The 25022-nt window shown below is 43.1% G+C and overlaps 1 protein-coding gene and 1 pseudogene across 2 annotated transcripts; one reads left to right on the top strand and one right to left on the bottom strand.

Moving 5' to 3' along the window:
* Positions 1–8110: 8110 nt before the first annotated feature.
* On the top strand, positions 8111–24840 carry NUDT13 (nudix hydrolase 13). Of its 2 annotated transcripts, XM_032765874.2 has the most exons (8): positions 8112–8332; positions 13463–13602; positions 16317–16424; positions 17049–17155; positions 18275–18400; positions 18674–18785; positions 19566–19720; positions 20775–24840. In XM_032765874.2, the coding sequence occupies exons 1-8, from the start codon at positions 8259–8261 to the stop codon at positions 20967–20969; spliced, it is 1017 nt and encodes a 338-aa protein (XP_032621765.1). In that variant the 5' UTR covers positions 8112–8258; the 3' UTR covers positions 20970–24840. The 2 variants fall into 2 exon arrangements, with proteins under 2 accessions (XP_032621767.1, XP_032621765.1); XM_032765876.2 differs by lacking the exon at positions 20775–24840 and having other exon boundaries at positions 8111–8332; positions 19672–19719.
* On the bottom strand, positions 24578–24743 carry LOC116816565 (U4 spliceosomal RNA; annotated as a pseudogene).
* Positions 24841–25022: the final 182 nt, after the last annotated feature.

The following is a 25022-nucleotide window of genomic DNA, read 5'->3' on the forward strand; positions in this document are numbered from 1 at the left end:
CTTGTAAGTCATGTGTCCCAACCCCCTAATCATTTTCATTGCCCTCCACTGGATTCGCTACAATTTGTCAACATCCTTTCTGTAGTGCGGGGCCCAAAACTGGACACAACACTCCAGATGTTGCCTCACCAGTGCTGAATAGAGTGGAATAATCAGTTCGCCCAATAGGTACTGCACAGACAATTGCTTCCTCAATTATATCCAGATAGTCTAGGGGTAGGTGATCTATGATTTCTTTGGCTTGCCAGTCTGTGATGAATCATTCATACATAAGCATTTTTCACAACTTAATGTTGGAAAGCTTTTGAAACATATGATCTTATCCTAACAGCAACATCCACATGGGAAAACTAATCATATCCTTGATTATCACAAACACCACAATGTTTCACACAACATTGCCATTAAACAAGAGACTACATAGGGTTCTCAGATATTTCTTACCCCAGTATTTTCATCATATTGAGTCATCCAGTGAAGCAGCCTAATATGCAAATATCCCCTCCTCCGCAATGCAATCAACAGCCTCCTCTTAGCAGCAGGGCCTATACTGCTTTTATAATTCATCAGTTAATCAACAGCCAACTAGTCACCTACAGAAAGCAATGTCTCAGACATTTTAAACATTCTCTTTCCTCTCTGTTAAATCAATTTTAGAAGATACAGACCCAAGAAGCTTGTTCTCTTGCTTTCAATAGTTCAGCTGAATGAGACTAATCACAGGATAAAAAAAAATCATGTGTCCAGATATTTTGGCTCAGACTTAGTAATCAGGTCCTGTGCTACAAAGGTCCTTAGGCACCTAAACTCAAGATTTAGGCACAGAACTTCCCACCAAACACTGTTGACATCTAAACTTGCTCATTGTCTACATTTTCAGGATAAAAATTTGCTCAGTGCCCCAGTTTCTGCCTCTGGGCAGATGCACTGTTATGCCTTTTAGCATATGGATGCCTATCTCCCAGAACAATCCACAAACTAGGGGAAGATGAGTGGTCACTCACCTATCTCACATGCAAGGTCTGCTCTGGTAGGTGGGGTAAAAGGCCACTAACTCTGGGCACTAAAGAGCAAATAGAACCCACCTTATAGCACAGTGGTAGAACACTCACTTGGGAGGTGAGACCCTAGTTCAATTCCTCCTTTTCTGCCTAATGGGGAGAAAGAAGTTGAACAGGCATTTCCCATCTCTCAGGGGAGTGCTCTAACCACAGAGATAGTCTGGAATGGTGGTTCTCTCTTGGTGATTTTCTTCCACTGTGGATCCTCAGCAACTGACACTTGGGTGGTCAGAGCCAGAAAACAAATAGGGCTAAGCACAAGAATGACTAATAGTATAAACATCAAACAACCAGCAAGTTGCTGCTGCTGGGCTTAAGAACATGCCTGCCGGTTCCCCTCAGCCAATCACGCAGTTTAGTCAATCAGGTGGTTCTGCTGTAGCTCACCTAGGCTCATTAGTTTGCCAGGAGACTCAGCTAGCTAGTCCCAGGGTCACCTGCAGGTCTTTATTCCTGAGAGGATAAATAATAAGCAATTTAATCAGGGACATTGGGCCCTGGGTCTCCTGACACCCAGGTGGGTACTTTAATCATCAGGTTACAGAGTCATTCTCCCTTTCTCTTGCTTAGCCCAATGACTATATAAGTATTTATCCACAGTGAAACAGTCAGTGGTCTAGAAAAAAAGATCAAGAGACTGACCCTATAGCCTGGTGGTGAGGGCACCTACATAGGAGATCCAGTACCCCTGTTTGAATTACTCTTTCAGTATTTATAAGGGATACAAAGAGATTGAAGGAGTCCTCCAGATCAGACCATCCCATAATTCAGTAGTTAGCACATCCTCCTGATAGTTCAAATCCTTCCTCCCCACCAGTCAGGGGATCAGAATATAGGGAAATTGAATTTTGCTACATCCCAGATGAGTGCTCAATTTATTGGACTCACAAGAGCTAGCTGATGGCACCACTGCCATCACTTCCTCATCCAGCTGTTTTGTGTGGGCTAAGGTAGTACCTAATTCTTTCCTGTAAGGAAGAGCATACACAAAGGAGGGCAAGCAGGGTGCCCCCTCACAATAATAATTATGGGCCCAGAACTTCTCTGGCCCTGGGGCTGCAGAGGCAGAGAAGATTGAGCTCTTGGCCAGGGCCAGGGCCAGGGCCAGGAGTGAAGATTGAGCTGGGGCTGGGCTGGGCTGGGCTGGGCTGGGGCTGGGGCTGGGGCCAGGCAGAGGGGGGGGAAGTTTGAGCTCTGACCAGAGTCACTGGAAAAGGGGGGGCAGCAAGCTTCTGAGCCCCCCTAAGAGGGGTCAGATTTAAATTCCTGCACATGCCCCTGCCTATAAGAAATGACTTAGGCACTTCAGCCACCTGAGTACAGGAGATGGGTTCCTATTTGTGGATTGCTAAATAGAAATAGGCACATCTCTGCAGCCATGATTTAGGCACCTATCTCTCAGAGAGGTGTGGGGTTTAGATCACATCAGTATCTTCCCTTGGCTTGTGTAGGCAGCTCCCTGCCTACTGCACTGATTTTTATAGATTGCATTCTAAGGTGCCTACACCATCCCATTCAATTCATAGAAGCCTAGGTGGCTAAATCAGGCTTTGTGGCTTGCAGTATTGTTTCTGTAATTTTCTAGGCACCTAAAAGTCAGGTGCTGAGTCTGTGATGCTGAGTGTTGCAACACCTAAGTCCCTTTATGTATCCAGGCCTGAATGACTTGCATCCCAGCTACTGAGAGATCACCTATGTTCATACACACTGCTTACAACCTGCTGGTTTGCTCTTTCTGTTAATCCCTGGAGCAGCAGCAAGGTATTCTCAGAGGAAAGTCTAAACCTCTGGAACTCGCTTCCTCTGGAGGCTTGCCAAAGCTCAGATATAGCAAGCTTCAGAAATCTGTGTGAAATATATTTGTTTAGACAAGCCTTTCCTTAGCTGATCGGATTACCACTAGCACATGGAATGAGGCGTTTAATGTAATACATAGGTTAGGCAGGCCAGTCATCAAGTTAGAAACTGGACAGTCCTCTTTTTGGGTGGTTTCTCCCCTATTCGGCATTGAGAGAAAACTGGACATGGATATGTATGGTATTGGATGGGGGATGTCATTTTGAAGAGTGTGCCACTTTGGGGGAAGTGACCTCGCATATACCATGTGTGTTAGGTCACACTGGCAGGGTGAGTCATCCTGACAGGGCAAGCCCAGGTCAGTCCCTAAAGTACTGGAATGTCTGGTATTCTGGGAATGCATGAGTGGCCACCTTAATGTAGGTGCAGCCCCTCAGCTGGTATAAGTTGTCATAGTGCCATCATTGCAGCTATCTATAACAGTTTATACCAGCTGAGATCTGCCCCATAACATTTACAAACAATAAAGCATCCACATGCCAAAGCTATTGCCACCATTTTTCATTTTAAATGAATTATATGATGAGAATGGCTGCATGATTTTGAAAACTAGCTACCTGGCTATTGTGGTGCAGAAAATAATTTTCCAGGCTATGCAAATTTCATATCTCAGTGCAGACATGGTAATATATATATATATATATATATATATATATATATATTAACAGCAGGATGGACATTTTCCTTACAGATTATACTTCAGTCCTTTATCTTATTAAGGAAAGATTTGTTTTCTCAATTAATCCAATTTGCCTAGTGGATTGATATGTTGAAGGTTTTCTCTGTTTCAGAAAGCACACAAGTAACAACAGTCAAGCATAATTAAATGTAACATAATTGTACATCACTCTAGTAACAAGTGTGCTGTTTTCCCTAAGTATCTCATTTGTTGTTTTTATGACCTATGCTCTCTAATTAAATGTCTGGAATCCCTTACTATAGTATCTTAATTACTGAAAAATTAAATAAGTGTCTGTCAATATTCTTTGTCAATCACATTTATTATTATACAGTTATAAAGATATTCTTCATACTTAATGGAGATCTCAACCCAGAACTGATGTTTTCCACTACTGGAGAAGAATCCCTTTGCTGGTTCAGTTATAAATGCATGAAAAAGATTCTCTTTAATTATATTGACATCTTACTTGACAAACTTCACTTTCTAATCATAGTTGTGCGCTTGCAATTTCAAACATAGACTTGAGTGCTTTGAAACTATACAGACCTGTTAATCTCCTTGTCCCCTCCCCACACAGAGACAGTGGGCATAAGGTGATATCTTTTGTTGGATCAATTTCTGTTGGTAAGAGAGACACATTTTCCAGCTTCCACAGAGCTCTTCTTCAGGTCTAGGAAATGTGCTGACAGTGTTACAGCTAAATACAAGATGGAACAGATTGTTTAGCAGAGGTAGTTAAACACATATTTCAAGGGACCACTTCTCCTTGAACTGTCCCTTGAAATATGTAAGTACTTATCTTAAAGTAAACAATCTGTTTCATCTTGTAATTAGCTGTGACACTCTGAGTACATTTCCCAGACCTGAAATGGAGCTTTGGAGCCTCCAAAGCTTCTCTCTCTCTAGCAGAAGTTGGAGAAAAGACATTACTTCACCCACCTTGTCTCTAATATCCTGGGACCAACACTGCAAGCCACATGTATATTGATATTTACACATTTGTCTTTATTAAGGGCATAGGGAGGATTCAGATCCTTAATCTTACTTGTTAAAATAGTTTTCTCACATTTCAGACACTAAACTGGAGAAAACTTAAAAAATTCCTGCTGGGTTCTATAAAAATAGATGAAAACACAGCACTACCATTGCTGTTGCCTGTTACATCTTTGTTTTGGGGGAATCTAGCGACTTGGTTCTCTGATTTAATGACTTGTTTGTAGAAAATCAATAATTCACTACAAGAAAGCACCACTAATGCACAGTTAAGAAAAATAAGAGCAAATATACAGTGAACTGTCAGACACAGATTCCACAGTGAGAGAGGCTTCTGAAGCAGTCTTGTGGAACTACATTTCCCAGAGCTCCCTGTGGGGAAAGGCATTCTGAAAAACATAGTGCAGATTAATAGACAAGCTGCGTTTCCTTTAACATCCTGCGCGTCAGCGTGTGACTTTTACAAAGCGCTTCCTGCTGTCCGAGGTAGCATTCCTCCTGGACTGACTACAGTAAGTACCAGAAATGTATGGACTTGAATTGATTAACACTCACCTACTCAGGGGCATACACCATAAACAGGATTGACAGGGTGGCCAACCTGAATATGCATAAGCCCTGAGAGCTCCTGAATTCATTATTGCTAAATACAAACCATGCGTCTTGTGGCTTCAAGGTATTAAGGAGTTAGTCTCCTCATCTCCCGATTTTGCATTTTATTATAGTAAGAAAGAGTTATTGCCCTCTGCAGTCAGATTCGGAACCCTCTCCAAGCTGCCCATTCTAGAGCAAAGTACAGAGTTGTCTATTAACTCCTACACTGATCTGCACTTAAACTTTATGCTGTGTTTGGGATTTTCACAGACTAAGGGCTTGGCTACACTCGAAACTTCAAAGCGCTGCCGTGGGAGCGCTGCCGTGAAGTGTGCCTTGGCTACACTGGCGCTTTACAGCACTGCAACTTTCTCGCTCAGGGGTGTGGAAAAAACAAAGCACCAGTGTAAACAGTGCAGCACTGCAAGCTAACCCCTATGAGGAGGTGGAGTACATGCAGCGCTGAGCTCTCTCCCAGCGCTGGCGCCGTGACCACAGCGCTTTGAAGTTTCAAGTGTAGCCAAGCCCACATGTGGTCGCAGCGCCAGCGCTGGGAGAGAGATCTCCCAGCGCCGCACGTACTCCACCTTCCCGGGGGATTAGCTTACAGCGCTGGGAGCTGTGCTTCCAGCGCTGCAGCACTGTTTACACTGGCGCTTTACAGCGCTGTATCTTGCAGCGCTCAGGGGGGTGTTTTTTTCACACGCCTGAGCGAGAAAGTTGCAGTGCTGTAAAGCGCCAGTGTAGCCAAGGCCTAGATCAGAGGTGGGCAAACAGCCTGCAGGCCACAGCCCCTCCCCTGCTGTCCCCCCTCCCCTGCAGCCTCAGCTCACTGTGCTGCTAGTGCTCTGGGCGGCAGGGCTGCGAGTTCCTGCCAGGCAGCGTGGTTGCGAGAGCCACGGGTGGTCTAGCTCCAGTGCTCTAGACTGCACAGTAGCGTGGCTGGCTCCGGCTGGGCAGCACGGCTGCCAGTCCTGGACCTCTGAATGGCGTGGGGAGAGCAGGGATTGGGTAAGGGGCAGAGGGTCCCTGGGGGCAGTCAGGGGACAGGGAATGGGGGGTTGGATAGGTTTGAGGGGCCTGTCAGGGTGTGGGTAGGGGTCAGGGCAGATAGGGAGCCAGCGGGATTGGATAGGGGGTGGGGTCCAGGGGGGCGGTCAGGGGACAAGGAGCAGGGGGATTGGATAGCTTAGGGGTTCTGAGGGGGGCAGTCAGGGGACAGGAAGTGGGAGGGGGCAGATAGGGGGCAGGGGCCAGGCTGTTTGGGGAGGCACAGCCTTCCCTACCTGGCCCTCCATACAGTTTTGGAACCCCAATGTGGCCGTCAGGCCAAAAAGTTTGCCCACCCATGGACTGGACTATCAAAATGTTCCATTTCATAGAATCCTGCAAGTAATGATACCATGTATAGAGCTCACAATGCTTCCAAATTATTTTTTTTTAAAGTATGGGAGTTATTTTCCATTTAAAAAAATTTGCTAGTACTTAACAAAAGTTATTATATAAAGGCTTGAAGGAAGGGCCTTAAAAAAGATGGCCAAAATTCAACCTTGCTGTGACTCCACTGAAGTCAATGATGGTATCCCAGGAATGAAAATTGCCTGGTACGTTGATGAACATACATCTGAGGTGGAATCAGGAGAAGACAGTGCTGCTCCACAGCATCCAAAACAGGAAAAGGAATAAAACAGGAATTCCTTGCTGGTTCCCAGGATCAATCCAAATTTTGGCCCACATCTCAGACTACAATCAGTTCATCCAGTATTACACCAGAAAAAAAAATGAATCCCAGTTGATTTGGGAGTAGTAGGGATGGAGAAACAAAATCAAAGATTGGTTCCTGCTAGAGCCACATAATTTTTAACCCGACACCTCAGATCCCTTTCAGATCTGATCATTGGGACAATTAAACTCTTTCAATAATTTCATGTCATTAATCATGTACTCGGTTTTGCAATATTTTTATACGTTCCACAGAAAGTGGACATAGTGTCAGAAACATAGTACTCTCCATAATGGCTAGTGTAAAATTACATGGAGTAGCCACAGAATCTTCTTTTCCATTGATTACATTTCTCCACCTGTAAAATGAGGGTGGGGTGCTGCAACAATTTTTATAGTGGGGGTTCTGAGAGCCATTGAACCAAACTATAAACCCTGTATATAATGGTAATCACTTCAAGCCAGGGGGTACGGCAGCTCCCCTAGTTCCAGCACCTAGGAATGAGGCTAGTGGTACTTAACTTTTGTAGAATGCTTTGAGAAATATGGTTAGGAAATGCTATATAAAAGCCAAATATTAATACTTAATTAAGAATCACTGTTCATCAATTCTTCAGAAAAGATACTATAGATAACATTTCTCTCAACTCCAGAATGTTAGGAAGACAACTACGCAGAAGTCAAAGTGAGTTATGTAATTGCGTCAGCTAAAAGTGTGGCAAGTTTCTTTGGTACAAAATCATCAACTACCTAGCGAGACTGATGCAGCTGCAACTGCTGTCTTCCTTCTAACGTGGGGAGTTCTCTTCTGCATCTGATATTTTGTCTTTAATTCTTCACTGTCATTATTGCATTCCCAATAGATTTTCTGGTTGCTGCATTAGGATGTTCAGTTTGATGAGCTGGAATAGCTTTCTTTAGAAAACAGACAACATAGTAATTAACTTTATTATCCTTAATCACACACATTAGGACAGCAAAATTTAATCTTTGTTTACAGCAATTTCTGCAAGACTTTCTTGACCGACACAAACTCTCTCTCTCTATATATATATATGTATGTGTGTGCACACACACATACACAGCTACGTTGGAACTGTCTTTGAAAAGTGTATAAAACTGAGTTAGGATAATGAAGTTCCTGGGGTATGGACAAAGCCCAAGGCCAAACTGAACAATATTTTAGGAAGTGTGCCTTCAGTATCCTATGAATTCTGTAGAAGAAAGAGATATTTGTTTTTTACATTGGAACATTGTTCCTTTTTAAACCCATTCGTAGAATTCATTACACTGCATGCTATGCTTTTGTTTTGGTCAGAGGCAGCTTCTCTCAGGTTCTGGTGAGAGCTATGATTTATCAAGGTGTATACAGAACTCCCTCTCTGTGGTGCAGGTTACACTCTACCTATGTTAGAAAAATGCGGTAAGTTCGTATCTTATTTGTGTTACAGAGTGGGAAGACCAGGGCTTGGTTCTCGTGTATCCAGTGTTCCATATGTGTTCTTGCTAAAATTCTACATCTGTGGCTAATCCTATAGTCCAGTGATAACACAGTGCACTGCACTGTCTACACAAGAGGTGTCAAAAGGCCCAGTCCCTTCTAATAGTGCTGAAAACTGCTGAAGTCAGGTAAAGAAGTCAATCCCTATTGTAGGAAAGCATGTTAGCAGTGAAGTTTCTCAAATATTCCTTGAACTTGATCAACAGTTCAACAACTGTTTTCAGCACCACTTCAAACAGTTTGAGGGAAGCAATTTCTGTCATCCATTATCAACTACGATTCATTTCCCTAGTGTAGACACAGTCCAACATGGAGTGTCTTTTTTTTCAAGAGTTGAGCTTCATCTTTACCTCTTGAATCTGCAGGGAAAGGAGAGCCTCATATTTCTCAGTGATCCAGTCATCCAAATTAGGAGCTGTGTTGACTTGAGTAGACATATCCAGTCTTCCTTGTTTGTAAAGACAGTCAAACATCACTGAGAGCCTTCAAAAGTGAGGAAATACAATACAAATGAGGAGTAAGATTGTCAGGGCGCCGAGCACCTTTGTGAGGTGGAAAGACAGCTGTTCTATTTCTTCACAGAAATGATTGTGTTTATAGAATAGAGGACATATGTTTGGGGTCTGGGTTATAGTGTGTTTGAAAATAATGTCCAACATTCAAGGCTGCTTGTGAGGTGTTAGTGAGTGCATAATTGTTCTGCCTCCACCTATACAGTCATTACCCACCAACAACTAGCATCTTGCTCTACAAAGCTTTGGAAATATCTGGATATGAACAGGGGTGGCCTGTCCATATAGACAAACTAGGCGGTTGCCTAGGGTGCCAAGTTAAATGGGGCACCAAATTCAAGGAAAAAAAATAAAATGAAAAAGATAAAAAAAAATACAAATAAAATAACGGAGATATCATTATTTCTATTCCCGAGCATGTTCAGAGGGAATATGAATTATAATTCATTTCTCTATATTTCTGAGAATGTATTAATATGTCAAATATTTTATTTACTGCAAAAATAAATAATATTTTAGCAATTTTTTTCAATTTGCGACATAGGTTCAAGATGACCCACTGCGCAATTTTGATAAGCAATAACTCAGCCACAATGAAACACATCTGCCAGTGGCAAGAGCTGCAAAGCTAGTGACACCTAACTGGAATGTACATCAAGGTCGCATAGCCAGAAATTCATGTAGAGCAGAGATATTGTGAGTTGATACATGTCAAATGGTCATTTTAACACACGTCGCAGGTAGATAGTTAAGAATTGAGTGAATACTGCGGAAAATTATATTTCTTGGTGCCAAAGAATAAAGAATAACGTCTTTCAGCATTATAAATCCAAAATGTGAGTACCTTTAAGTGTTATTAAACCTTAGCATTATTATTGGTCTGTATAGTTATGAACTTTTTTCTTTGTTATAACTGGTTCACATGAATAAATAGGGTCCATAAGAGAAAAGTAACAGTGTTAACGCTTAATAGACTACTAAAGTGATGACATCACACCCCAAGCGGGTAACAGTGAGGAAGAGGATTACTTTCCAAACAACCGGTGTTGGGTTATAATGTCGAAAAAGGTCATTTTGTTTCCATGTAAACTCTGTAACTAACTGTTCTAATAGGTAAGTGAGTGTATGTTACTAACCATTGAACCTTTAAGCAGTGAAAAGATGTGTTGGGATGGCTGCAATGTGGTTTAAATCACCAGCCATGTGGTGTGTCAGCCATCCTTAACGCTGTAATGCTTGCAGTTGAGAGCACAGTACATAACAATATTCAAATACCCCTGGCAGAAAGAGGGGGAAAAAAAACAGTTCACAGCAGTCAGATGAAGGAATTTTACTTGGGAGAGGAGGTTAGCTCACATCTGCATGGAAGCAGTTTGGAACATCAAGATCAGTGGTTCTCAAACTTTTGTACTGGTGACTCATTTCACATAAAAAGCCTCTGAGAATGATCCCCCCCCTTATAAATTAAAAACACTTTAAAATATATTTAACACCATTAGAAATGCTGGAGGCAAAGCGGAGTTTGGGGTGGAGGCTGACAGCTCATGACCCACCATGTAATAACCTCACAACCCCCTGAGGGGTCCTGACCACCAGTTTGAGAGCCCCTGATCAAGATGAAGGTATATTACTTCAAGATGTGGGTAGCTCACTCCACAAAAAAGCAGTTTGGAAACTCAAGGTGATGGAAACTTCTATATGAAGGCAGCTCACAGAATCAGACTCATATGGAAGTGGAGCAAATTTATTCAGCTTCAGAGAGACGTGCAGAAATTGAAGTAAATCAAGTAGAAGGAAGAAAGGATGAGGAAGTTACAAACAAGTTACAGTATGAGGACCCAGCTTCACTGCTCAGATGTGATGACAGTGTGTGGCAAATTCTCATGGAACATGGACCTGAACAAGTTCATGAATTTCCCTTCCCTAAGGATAGAAATAAAAGAAAATTCTCTGCTCAGCATTACAAGAGGAAACTCATTAATGGGGAAGAAATTTGTCGGAACTGGTTACAATATTCAGTGTCGAAGGACCCTGTGTTTTACTTTTGCTGCAAGTTGTTTAGAAATCAAGCAATTGGTACACCACTTATTGAAAATGGTTCGAAAGACTGGAAAAACACATCTTCAATTCTCTCTTCACATGAAAGAAGTAAGAACATTTGGAATGTTTTCAAAATTGGAAAGAACTTGAATTACGTGGCTACGGTAGAAATGAAAAATTATACACTCCAGGTAATGGAAACTTTTAAAAATTTGTTGAATACCTAGCTTTGTTTAATCCAGTCATGAAGGAGCATCTACAATGTAAAATAACTGATCATGAAAGACAGGTTTATTAGTTAGGAAAAAATATGCAGAATGAGCTGATTCAAATCTTAGTAAATGCCATTAAAAAGAAAATTGTAGAAGCTGCCCATTCTGCAAAATACTTTTCAATAATACTGGACTGTACACCAGATGTGAGTCATGTTGAACAAATGACAATGATCATTCGTTTTGTGGATATGGAAAAGTCTGCAGATGAAGATAATGTTGAAGTGCTCATAAAGGAACATTTTTGGGGTTTCATACCACCGAGAGAGACGACTGGAGCATTTATGACTGAAACTATTCTACATGAGCTTGAAGCAATCTCATTGTTGAAAACTTATGTGGCCAAGGCTATGATAGTGGGAGTAATATGAAGGGTAAAGACAATGGTGTGCAAAGGAAAATGATGGAAATCAATCCTAGGGCCATTTTCTTCCCTGCAGTGCATATTCTCTGAATTTGGTTGTCAATGATACTGCTGCATGCTGTTTGGAGGAAAGCAGTTTCTTTGACCTGGTGCAATGTGTTTGTGTTTTTTCTCAGGCTCAACATGCCGTCGGGAGATTCCGACTTACCGTGTGAATTCTCTAACTGTGAAACCACTTAGACAAGATGGGAGAGTCGCACTGATGCTTTGAAGCCTCTTCGCTATGAACTTGGAAACATTTATAATACCCTAACTGAAATTTCTAATGATACTACCTTTACTGGATCATCTGGCAATAAGGCATGTTCAGATGCAGAAGCTCTTGCAAATGGCCTTTCCAAGTTAAAATTTGTGACTGCACTCATTTTGGTATAATATCCCTTTTGAGATTAACCTCACTAGTAAGCAGCTTCAGGAAAAGAACTTGAACATACATTTTGCTATTCAAAAACTGCAGCAAACTAAAAATATTCTGGAGGAATTCAGAAGTGATGAAGAGTTTGAAAGAACACTGGTAGATTCTCTCAAGCTTGCTGAAGAAATAGACTTTCTGACAGAATTTGAATCAGTGCCAGTTCGCATTCAGCAAAAGAAACAGCAGTTTTCATATGAAGGACGAGACACACCCATTCAGAACCCAAAACAAAGGTTCAAAGTGAGTATCTACTTTGAAGTCCTTGATACTGCTATTCTCTTGGTTGACGAAAGATTTCAACAGATGCAGCAGCTAGAGTCAATATTTGGCTTTCTATATGATATCTCCAGCTTGCAAAAGAAAACAGCAAAACAGATAAGAGAATTTTGTGTAAAACTGGAGTCGGCATTGTCTCATGAAAATTCAAAAGACATTGATGCCACAGATTTCTGTAGTGAGCTTCAGGCTTTTTCAAGACGACTTAAGAAACATTCCATTCCTGAAGAAGTACTGAAGTTTGTTTGTGAAAATAAACTCACAGTTTTCCAAACATTTTTATAGCTGTATGCATTCTTTTAACTTTGCCAGTTTCTGTAGCTAGTGGGGAACGTAGCTTCTCAAAGTTAAAATTGATAAAAACATATCTGCATTCAACAGTGGTGCAAGAAAGACTTGTTGGACTTGCCACAATGTCACAGAGCATGAAATAGCTAGAAAACTGGATCTAAAAGAACTAGAGACTAAATTTTCAAAACTTAAAGCAAGAAAAGTCATGTTTTAAGAGCACAGAGTGTTTTTTTTTATTATTCAGAGTGTTTTGTAAATACAGGTTAAAGTTAATTGAAGAGTTTTCTTATTTCTTTCTATATTGGATGTGGTGGTAATGGCAGTTAAAGCAGGCAAGTGTAATGGATGATTTTGGATTTGTAATAATAAATTATAATAAACATTTTTAATGCATTTTTATTTGAAATGGGAGTGAGATATCATCTAGCTGTCGTGTACGAATCTATTCTGAAAATTTCATGTCTCTATTTTATCTGATCTCAGAAACATTGGTTAGACACATGGACGGATGGACAAACTGAATAATTTAAGCCTCTGTTTACAAAAAAAAGCTTAAAAAACATTAAAAGGAAAAAAGGGGCAAAATGTTTCCCAGTTTACCAAAAACCTCAGCCTAGATCTACCCTTGGGGTTTGGAGGTGGGAGGCGCCGATTGTATTGTTTGCCTAGGGTGCCAGTTGCTTGCAGCTAGTCTAGGGCCGCCCCGAATATGAAAGATACTATACCATGCATTCTGTTCCATTTCTCTGTTCATAATGAGTGTACCATTCCTGATCTAGGCTTGGTCTTGCAATGATCTTCCTGATTCTTTCACAACTTCAGATACTTGTTTGAGCTAAAGGAAGATGATGGGATCTGTAGGCAAGCCCAAAACTCAGGAACATTCTACCTCTTTCACAATCTCTCTCCATTCGTTAAGAAAGTCGGGAGCAAGTACTTGGCACCACAGATAAGTGTAGCAGGTAAGCTGGTGGTCAATAGTAAACATCTTCATAGATTAACCAGCCAAAATGATGTACACCCAAGTTTCTTCCACTAACTAGATTTTAGTTGATACCATGTATGTTGTAAAGATCTCAGAGCTTTGTATCTCTATCTCAGACTGATCATGATGAAGAATCAGGAAATCTATTAAGCCATATGGGAGAGTGTTCTCCACTTTATGTTCAGAATATTATTTATTAACATCAAATAACTGTGTTTAGGGATCCCATCTAAAGCCTTGCCACATGAACATGAGCTAATTCTTTGTAAGTATAAATAATATCTATACAGATCTAATCCATTTACTGATATTTATTTAGAGACAATATTTTGAATCAGTTTAAATATGTGGGGCCATTTCCTTTGAAGCTAATGGTTTGTAAGTGAGATATAAGGTTGACAAGGAAGGTGGAGGGTATTTGGTATAACTTGGGAGAATTTCTTTGGTGGAAATACAATACATTCTGAGACACAAATAATTGTAGAGGAGAGGCACATTGTAGGTCCCCGAGTACTAGACTGTATGCTCTTCTTGCTCTGCACAATCATGGTCCAAAAACCAGTGGATAAACTGGATTCTTAATTTCCACCTGACTCTTTTCATTCTAGAACAGGCGCAGGCAAACTTTTTGCCTGAGGTCTGCAGTCGGGTTTCCAAAATTGTATGGAGGGCCAGTTAGCGGAGGCTATGCCTCCCCGAACAGCCAGACGTGGCACTGCCCCCTATGCGACCGCTCCTTCTTCTTACCCCCTGATGGCCCCCTCGGGACTCCAGCCGCATCCAATCTCCCCATTCCCTGTCCCCTGACAGCCCCCCAAGAACTCCTGCCCCATCCAACCCACGCTCTCCTTCCTGACTTCCCCCCCGGGACTCCTGCCCCATCCAATCCCCCCCCTTCCCGTCCCCAAACTGCCCCCAGAATCCCTGCCCCAACTGCCCCCGACTACCTAATCCAACCCCTCCTCTCATTCCTGACTGCCCTCCCGGAACTCCTGCCCCATCCAACCACCCCTTCTTTCTGACCGCCCCCAGAACCGCTGCCCCTGACTGCCCCCCACTGCCCCATCCAACCCCCCCTCTCATTCCTGACTGCCCCCTGGAGCCCCTGCCCCCATTCAACTGCCCTGTTCCCTGCCCTCTGACCACCCCAACCCCTATCCACACCCCCGCCCCGATCACCACCCCGAACTCCCCTGCCCTCTATCCAACCCCTCTGCTCTCTGCCCCCTTACCGCACTGCCTGGAGCACCGGTGGCTGGCAGCACTACAGCCACGCTTCTCAGCTAGGGCCAGCTATGCAACCGTGCAGCACAGAGCACCGGGTCAGGCCGGGCTCTGCAGTTGTGCTGCCCCAGAATCTCATAGCCCCACCACCCAGAGCATTGCGCTGGCAGTGGAGCGAGCTGAGGCTGTGGGGGAGGGGCTGAGGGATAGTCTCCTAGGGCAGGACCTCAGGGGCCAGGCAAGAGGGTCTCGTGGGCCAGATATGGCCCATGGGCTGTAGTTTGTCCAACTCTGTTTTCAGGGGTGAAAGAAACTTAAAGGACTTACTGGTACTCCGGAGTCCTTAGGAGGGGGAGGGGCCTCAATTGGAAGACACGTGGCCTCTACCGGAAGAGGTGGGGACTTTAAATCTCCAGGCCCTTTAAATCACCATCAGAGGGGGCCCCGGCCTCTGGTGGACCTTTAAAGGCCCCGGGGCTCTGCTGCAGTAGCGGCCGCTGGGAGCCCCTGGACCTTTAAATCACCGCCAGAGCCCCGCCGCCGCTACCCCAGGGCTCCAGCAGCATGGCTCAGGTGGCAATTTAAAGGGCCTCAGAGGGTAGTGGCAGTGGGAGCCCCAAGCCCGTTAAATCACCACTGAACCGCGCTTCTGGAGCCCTAGGGTAGCAGCGGCAGCCACGGACTCGGGTGGTGATTTAAAGGGCCCAGGGCTCCGGGTGCCGCTACCACCCCAAGCCCTTTAAATCATCCCCAGAGCCCTGCTACTGGAGCCCTGGGGTAGTGGCGGAGGTGCTCCGGCGGCAAGTTAAAGGGCCTGCGGCGGTAGTGGCTGCCACAGCCCTGGATCCTTTAAATAGCCGTCAGAGCCCCGACGCCGCTACCCCAGGCCTCCAGGGATGATTTAAAGGGCCTGGTGGGGTAGCTGCAGCAGGCACCCTGGGCCCTTTAAATCACTGCCTGAGCCCTGTTGCCGCTTCCCCAGGGCTCTAAGAGCAGGGCTCCAGTGACAATTTAAAGGGTCTGGGGCACCAGCCGCTGCTGGAATTTTAAATTGCTGCCAGGGGAAGCTGATCTGCCCTGGTACAGTGCACCAGCTCTTGCCATACACCGTACCGGGGCATACCGGCTTACTTTCACCTCTGTCTGTTCTGGAACCACGACATACCTATTTCCTCCCTTTCCCACATGTGAGCTTTGTCTTGAGGGTTTACCCTTGAATGGGAAGGTGTAATGGTTTGCTACTCTCCCCACTTCAGGGGATTGTTGTGAACAGCACTGTGAATCAGCTATTTCAAGGTGCTTGCCCAGTCTCACACCTTTTCCACAAGCCACAGGAAATCCCTTCTGTGATGTGGCCTAGTTTCATTGGCCTGGGCTGTAGGAGCCTTAAATATTAAGCTGTTGTTGTTGTTTTGTTTTAGTATAAATTTATCACAGCTTCCTCCTCCTTTTTCCTCTGTTGTTCAGAAATGAAAAGCATGCTGGGGAAGTTCAAACAGAATGAACAGATGATAGAGGACTCGGTGCTGATTGGCTGTTCAGATGAATGCATGGCATACTTTGCCCTGGATCTAGGTTAGAATTACGCCTCCATCTATGTCTCACCCATTGGCTGCTATATTTGTTCACTTAAATCTGCAAGTAAAGGAAGCCCAGGCACACTGATGGAGATGCTGTCTAGGTGGCACACTTAGCCCTTGATAGGTGAGAAGTTGCTTCTGAAGGAAGTCCTCTCTCATCCTTTGATGGGAGGTACTGTGACTTCACTGGAGCCACTTTAGGGAATTTTTATATAATGATATTACGTCTCTCTTTGTTTTTAGTAAAGTTGGTATGTTTGTAGGTCACAACTTTTGGGGACTGTATTATGACTGATGTAATGTCATTTCCATACTAACATGATTCCATCAGCAGCAGCTCTATGGGAATGTTCAGAAATTGTATACTCTTAATAGAAACAAAGAGGGATGTGGAGTGGCGGTAATAACTGAAATTTCTGATTCCCACGGATTTATTTGGGGGGAGGGATAGCTCAGTGGCTTGAGCATTGGCCTGCTAAACTCAGGGTTGGGAGGTCACTTAGGGATCTGGGGCAAAAATCTGTCTGGGGATTGGTCGTGCTTTGAGCAGGGGGTTGGACTAGATGACCTCCTGAGGTCCCTTCCAACACTGATATTCTATGATTCTATTCAATTCCAGGATCTTTGGAGAAATCTGTCATTGAATCTGAATTGAGTGGGTCATTTACCGAATTACGGAAGGCTTTCTTTCAACTAGATGGGAAAGATGCACCCTTGTTGTCCTCGGTATGATATAGGATATTTCACGTATAGAAATTGTGATTGCTTGCACCAGATCTCCCACTTGCAGTCATTAGTTTATTATTTTATATATATTGTGGCAGTACCTAGGAGCCCCACCAGTTTGTGAGACATTGTGCCAGGCACTGTACAAACACAAAGTAAATCGCAGCCTCTGTCTGGAAGACAAGATGTAACAGGTGGATGAAACAGAGACATGAGTGGCTGGAGAAAGAGGACAGAATAACAGTAATAATATGCTGGTTTAACATGGACTAGCTCTCTGCCCACTTTGTAAATGTGCCAAACCAGTCAGTAGCAATAGTTACAGTAATCACAACTTGCCACCTGCCTCGCCACTATCAGAGGGCAGTTTTCTCTATGCATCCCAGCAGACGTTAATGCTAAGAAGGGGTTTGAAGGAGGATAAAGTGGTGTTCTCATTGTTTTGTTCTTCTTTTAAAACTGCTCCTCTTTGACCCATTACTCTGCAGATATCCTCATATATTTTTGGAAGCCTTGTCAAAAGGCATGTGTGCTAAAATCAGGTCCATTAGCCCATAAATAGAAATAGCTCATCATTCTTTCAGCTCATCATGAAAGAGTTGTGGTACATGTGCTATACAGCAAGAAACAGATCTGGTCTAGGCATTACTTAGAGGCAGGATTCAATTCCAGTTATTGTTCCTATTCAATCCCAATAGGTAGCAACTTCTTTTTCTTCTCCTCTCCTAGACATGCTGAAAGGGCTTGTAATTTAAATTCAAAATGAGGAGCTTGAAACATTGTGTGGCTGCAGCCACTTAGGGTGACCAGATGTCCCAATTTATAGGCACAGTCCTGATTTTTGGGTCTTTTTCTTATATGGGCTCCTATTACCCCCCACCCCCGTACTGATTTTTGACATTTTGCTGTCTGGTCACCCTACAGCCACTTTTCAAAGCAGCTCCTTAATTTCATGTGCACCTTCAGGGCTGCCTGACCTGATGAACTGTGATTTGATCCACAAGGCTGCATGATAGGAAGAGGATGGCAAAGTATCACTCAGGGAGAATGGAATGACTGCACTGAATGAGCCCTATGTTCTGATGTTAACTGATTGTATTTATGTTTTGGTGTTTATAGGCTCAGGCTCTTCTTCGTTGGCATGACACCCATCAGTACTGTAGCAAAACTGGGCAGCCTACCCAGAAGAACCTAGCTGGCAGCAAGCGTGTTTGCCGTACCAATGGAATAATTTATTATCCACAGGTCAGCATCTGAATGGGGGGACAGCTGACACATGATCACAGCGGTGACTAGCCAAAATTGTTGGACTTAATAGGAGGGAATTTGTGAAACTCAAGAGCAATAGCTTTCTATTTAGTTGTGTACTTTTTCTTTGTTTGTCCAATGTCCCCTGAAATCTTCTAGAAAAAGCAATAACAATAGTCTTGTGTTCTCACCTTACTCTAGTTTTCATGTAACAATCAGTTTGTCAGAACTGTGATTCCTAGTTGCTTTGCTGTTTGGTGTGTTGTCTAGATGTCCCCAGTGGTTATCACTTTGGTGTCTGATGGGAGCCGGTGCCTTCTTGCCCGACAGGCGTCATTCCCAAAGGGGATGTACAGTGCTCTGGCAGGCTTCTGTGATGTGGGTAAGGAAGCTTCTGACCTAGCGTTTTGCACTCATATGCATAAGACTGTGTTTGATAACAGGATTGCGTGCTGCATGGTGGAAGACTTGAGTCTGGAAGCCAGCCACAGACCTGCAGCTCTCCCGTTCAGTGCAGCTCATGCCTAGAAGTGATGTTCTGGAAAAAGGGGATGGATGTTATTAGAGCAGTTCTGCTCATCCAGCAGAAGTGTGGAATTGCTGTGTTTATCTGAAGAAGGAAAGGAGCTCTAAAAGGGGTAAAATCATGGGATTCAGCAACAGGGTACTGTCAGTGCTCATAGCCACATGAGACACCTTTGAGTTAAAATCCAAGGACTCTTCTTCTACTATCTTTTCTCTGGGCTGGTGGAGAGTGGGTGTGTTGGGGAACTTACAAGAAAAAGTGTGGGAGAGGGCAAGTGGCTTCAAAAATTAAAGAAGATCAGAGTAGCTTATTCTTTCTGTCTACAGTATATACTTATATGGCCCCCACCACCTTACTATCTGAGTGTCTTTGGTGCCTGGGAGAGGTATCCAGAAAGCAAATTTGAAGGGGACTAAAGATAGTTGATGGATTTGTTATGGTGGCCTGATGCTAAAGTGCTCTCAGAATGATTCACCTTATAGCGACTTATACTACTTGGGAAGTCAAAGCTAAAATTCCTAAAATCCCCCCCATTTTTGTGTGGCACAAGGGATACTTTCCTATTCTGGGAAAAACCTGCCAGCATTACCTTACCTGATTGCGGGGGCTGTCCCTGACTAACTTGAGTGTTTCCAGGTGAGACTCTGGAGGAGACAGTCCGACGGGAGGTAGCAGAAGAGGTGGGATTGGAGGTGGAGTCTCTGTGGTATTCTGCTTCTCAGCACTGGCCCTTTCCCAACAGCTCCCTAATGATAGCTTGTCATGCCATGGTGCAGCCACAACAGACCAAGGTGAGCAGACCCCAAGATTTTATTACCTTTCTTACTTGGTGAATTCTCCTTTCCCAGTCCACGTAATCACTGCATTGTCAAATCCTTTTAAATGCAACTTTCAGTGAGTTCTACTGAAGTGAGTGTGGGATCCTTTTAAAAGCTTGAAAACATTCCTTTTCTGTTTCAAAAACATGGTGTATTTTGTGCTGCAATGTGTCTGAACCAACATCCAGATCCAAACACCACCATACTCTGGGTCCACCCTCTGCAGATCAGGCCAAGCTCTGATTTGATTTCCTATTGCTAAAATTCCTTGTTCATCCACCAGCACCACTAATACAAGCATAGTAATAGAATAGTGGGTACTGGCTCATTGCTACACCAAAGGAAACCAAAGCCCACAAAATATTAGCAGGCAATAGCTTCTACTAGTGGCAATTTTTTAATTTATTGGCAACAAGTGGTCAATGCATTGTTACAGTCAATATTTAAAGTATAAAGGCCATTTTGGAAGCAAGTTTTAAAGTTTTTTAAAGCAAAATTCATTTCAGTGCTAGGTGTTGGACTGCTAATTCCTGGGATGTGAAGTCTTCCATTCATCCACTAACCGGGAACTGTATGGGCAGTGCAGTGCTAGTTTCCCTCACCCACCTTTCTTAAGCCTGCTTCATGGCTGAGTAATTCAGTCCCATTTCCATTGAGACCTTAGCCCTTTTGTGGAGACTGCCACCCCAGGAACAGATATGATACAAACACCTGGTGCTAGCCAAATACCTAATTCATTTCACATAAGCCACTGAACAGCCTCACTTGCAGGATAAGCGGGACTATGCTTGTTTAAAATTTCTGGTAACTGGGGCTTGCTTTTACCTGTCCCTCTTCCCATATCTCACTTCCTAGTCTAGGCAAGATGGGGAGAAATCTCTTCAACAGACACTCACAGAATACATTGGAACCCAGAATTCATTAGCCTTTGTTGCCAGAAAGTACCATAGATACAGGAATTATGAAGTCCTAGGTAGCTGTTTTTAAAGCCATTTACAGTCCTTCGTACATTTTGAATCCTTTCCAGATCAGTGTGAACAAACTGGAGTTGGAAGCAGCCGGCTGGTTCAGCCTGGAGGAGATAGTGGAAGCACTCGGCCGGGAGCCTAACCCTTTGAAACAAGAGGATGGCAGCTTTTCACTTTTTCTGCCACCCAAGTGGGCCATAGCCCACCAACTGATTCAGGAGTGGGTTAAGCTGCAGGCTTCCTTGCCTGCTTAGGCACAGTCTATCACACCTTTATTTTAGCAGGTAAAAACAAGTGAGGACAAGTTCTCATAGTGATGACCCAGCCAGAATGGCTCATAAACCATCTTATATTCAAGTACACCTAGGGCCACAGATGCATATTTGGATAAATCCCAACAACTCTGGTACACAAAGAACCATCAATTAGATACAATACTGTAAGTTTCAGTAAATCTTAAAAAAACAAAACCAAAAGCCCAAAGCACTAGATGTTACCAAACCAGCTACAAGCCTGAATCATAGACCTCAGAATGGTCAAACCCTACTACATGCGTTTCCTAGATGCCCCTTAGAATAAAGGATTCCACTCATTTCCCTCTATTTTACCCCCTCAGACATCTCTGATGTCACACAATAGAGCTTCACTCTTTTTGACAGAGGACTAGGTGGGATTCCATTTAGGATCTCTCAGTGTTGGTCCTAGTGCTTCTCTTGTGTTTTTTGATCAAGTGTGAGAATAGTGAAAGTGCAAATTTCATTGTTTCCTCCTTCCATTGCTTCCCTGCCCCATCGAGTCTCCCACTATGCTCATCTTCATACAAAAATACCCTTGATTTCCTTTGCTGCTAAAGAGGTACATTTGTTCATATTGGACTTAGCAGCTAAAGGTATCACGCGGCCTTCCCTCAGTGCTGGGCACATTGCCTCTACAGCTTTCCATTCTCAGGGAGCAAGATTTGGTGATAAACAGCAGAGGAACAACACCTGCATAAAGCTTTAACTTGCTTGATATTCTGGAAGAGCTGCCATGACTCAAACAGTAATAGAAATCGCTGAGAGCCCAAGAAACACATTTCTGCCTCAGTCCATGGGATATCACTCTTAACTCCATGCATTGCTTAGCTACAGAGCATTTCTGTGGAGCAGAAAGAGCCCAGTCACAAGGTTCAAGGGCTTGGCTAGATGCTTGCTCCTCTTGTACTGGTGGAATAGCAGGTTATCACCCTCTGGGAGGCCCGCTGAAGCATAGCTTTGGGCAGGCAGAGACTAATAATGGAGTTACCTGGATTTCTGATTTACTGGTAATTAAACTGGAAGAATTCAGGGTGGCTGTACCTTCTGCTTACTTGCTTGAGTTCCTGGGAAAATGCACAGATGCCCACATTTTGAGGCTATTAGTTTGGACACTTGGAGGGAGAAGTTCATTTTTAATCCTCACCAATTGATCCTGCTCCTGGCCAAACACTGCTAACTACTTATTTTCTTTAGTCACACATGTAACAGTCTGGCATCCAGCTTTCTTTAAAATGTAACTTACTGTAGCACTGCTGGTTTGTTCTTTATCCTTTCTCTGCATGTGTGATGCCTGGGTTCTCTCTTTCTGGCTCTTCCTCTCCTCATCCTCTCTTTTCCTTGCTGGAATAAAGGGGAATTAGGAATGAGGTAGAGAATGAGTGTAGATCAGTCTTGTCTTCTCATTCCCATTTTCTATTGTTTTCTAGCCTGCCTCTGCAACCTGTTTTTCTCATGTGCACAACACTCTTCCATACATCAACTTCTCCATCCCTCCTCCTGTACCCCTCTCTCTCACACCCTCACAAATCTACTCAACCATGACTACTGATTATGGAGAGGCAGAGCAAACTGTGAGTAGCTCAGGGCAGCACAAGGCAATGACAAGAAGAAAAGGAGTGGCTCAGACAGATGAGATGAGAAACTCATAATTGCAGTGTAGTCCACATGTCAAAACTTAAAAGGAAAAAAGTGTTTCGGTATGTCAAAGAAATGTGGAAATTTTTTGCAACTTCTGCATCCTGTGGGATTTATTTTTAGGACAAAACAGGGTGTGTACCTCTTCATTATCTTTCTCCAAGTTTTATAAATATACAATATATATTTACCATGTATGTTTGTCAGTAAGCCGTAGAACGATCTGGTAGAGACATACAGCTATCTTGAGAGTATGCTGCGTGCGAGGCCTCTTAAGTACTGAGAATGCATCAGTGTGTTGCTCTGTTAAGTTTTTACAATTAATACTTCCAAATGAATTTTAATTAGGAGCATAAACACACAAAGTCCATTTTTCAAAGTCACTAAAGAATGTTTACATTTACACAAATGCCACAGCAATCTTTAGCTTCAAACAGCTTTACATCTTGTTGCCTCTCAGCCTTTTCAACCTTTGTCTCTTCTACTCTGCTGCCAAGGACTATTTAGTGGGACTTCCTTTGGGTGACCACCAAACACAGCAATCTAAAAAATCAGCACTGCTTCCTCCACCCTTCTAACAAAGATGAGGGGAGAAGCCCAGCTGGGGGAGGAGCTGCTGTCATCCCCCATCTCCACAGTGTTTGATGCTGAAGTTGCCCTGTGCTCTCTAGAGTCCAGGCTGCTCCTCTCTGACCAGCTGGCCTTTCAGCTCCGGTTGGGGTTCCTGTAGTGCAGGCCTCCCACTCTCAAATCTGGGACTTCTTCAGCCACATATGTCATTGAACACATTTGACTACCTGGATTTGTTTTGCTCTCTGCCAGTCCAAAGCCAAAAAACAAAACAACCTCCCCCCTCCCCACCTTTCTTAATTTTCAAAAAGGAAGACTCTGGCAAGCCCCACTCCAGCCACAGAGGATTCACACTTGATCTAAAAGTACTGATGATGCAGTGGGACTTGGGAGAAACTGCATGCACAGACAGGTAGATAAAGCGCTGAGGTGCTCATTTTCCCTTCCACTGCTGCAGGAGATCTCACATTTGCTCCCAGTGAGTTAGGAAACTAAATTACCACCTAACATCTGAATTACTTAATTATTATCCAAGATTAGACATCTTAATAGGAATTAGAATACTGTGGGCTGGCTATGATGCTGCTAGAATGTGTGCTGCATGAAGAGGAGTGAAGATACATTATCTTCCTGCCTAAAATAGCACACTTGCAGCTAATTAATCCATTCATGCTAAGATCTGTCCCAGGCTTCAGGCCACAAGTAGGAAAAAGTTAAATTGTCAGAAGTTCTACATAAATACTTCCACAACAGAAGCGGATATGCAACTGAACCAGGGAATTTTATCACATCCAAAACTTTGACAGCAAAAGTTAAGAAACACTGTTCCTCCCCACTTGGTTACCACACTGGGATACTATCAGACTCCACTCATCATAAAATCCTATTATAATTAAAAGCAAAAATGTTTTAGTACATTATTCCAAAAGTCAGAAAGGCAAGATGGCAATGTTTATTAAAGCATTTAACTAATCTTATATGCTGAATTCTAATGTGGGTAATTGTACAACACCCTGAGATAAGAGTTGATAAATATAAATGGTTGGAATAAATACAATTCTTAATGACAGGGATTTAACTAAGACAGATAAAATCAAGACATCAGCAGTAGGAGAGCCTAGAAGAAACTGCAGCAGTTTTGCTCTGTCTTTTACATTTACCATTAATAATTTAGGATATTTTTCACCTTGTCTCTGTACAGATAGTCAAATTCTGGCACTTACAGCATCTTATTAGAGATCCATAAAACTCTACAAATGTGGGCAAACTATTAATTGTACAAATGAGAAAACAGACACAGGCCAAGGTATCTCAGCAAGGTTGTGGCAGAGCCTCAGCCAGTGACTTCACTGGAAGTATGACAATTTAAACCATTTTAAAGATTTTCTAACTTTCAACTCACCTGGTCTGGGAAGTGGACAGATTGCCTCTCTTATAACAGAGATCTAATTGGGAAAAGTTTTCAACTAGCAATAATCGCGCCTCGGATTAACCTCATAAGCTACGATACTGCCACTGCGCAAAGGTGACTGGAATACTGGTATGACATTCAACATAAGCAGTACAGAAACCAGTTACTAATCTCTTCTTTAGCATCAAGAAAATGGCAGATTTTTTGTACTTTTTTTTTTTTAAATAAAAATCTATTTGCAATTTCAAGCGACTAACTTATGTTCAGACTTTCAAATGTATTTAAGAACAATGCTTAAAAATCAGTTCTGCCTTCACTTGTCTGCTAGGACCGGTATTCAGGCTTCTGCTTCCTTGAGAGTTCGACCATACTAATCTCTAAAGCAAAATACAGAG

The sequence above is a fragment of the Chelonoidis abingdonii genome, chromosome 15, assembly GCF_003597395.2.
Source record: "Chelonoidis abingdonii isolate Lonesome George chromosome 15, CheloAbing_2.0, whole genome shotgun sequence".
Taxonomy (NCBI): domain Eukaryota; kingdom Metazoa; phylum Chordata; order Testudines; family Testudinidae; genus Chelonoidis; species Chelonoidis abingdonii.

Excerpts from the sequence above, each read along its gene's own strand:
- NUDT13 (XM_032765874.2), top strand. The coding sequence starts at position 8,259 with ATGATTTATCAAGGTGTATACAGAACTCCCTCTCTGTGGTGCAGGTTA. Across the intron at positions 8,333-13,462 it reads ACCTATGTTAGAAAAATGCG|ATACTTGTTTGAGCTAAAGG; the intron begins GTAAGTTCGTAT and ends TCACAACTTCAG. Across the intron at positions 18,786-19,565 it reads GGCAGGCTTCTGTGATGTGG|GTGAGACTCTGGAGGAGACA; the intron begins GTAAGGAAGCTT and ends GAGTGTTTCCAG.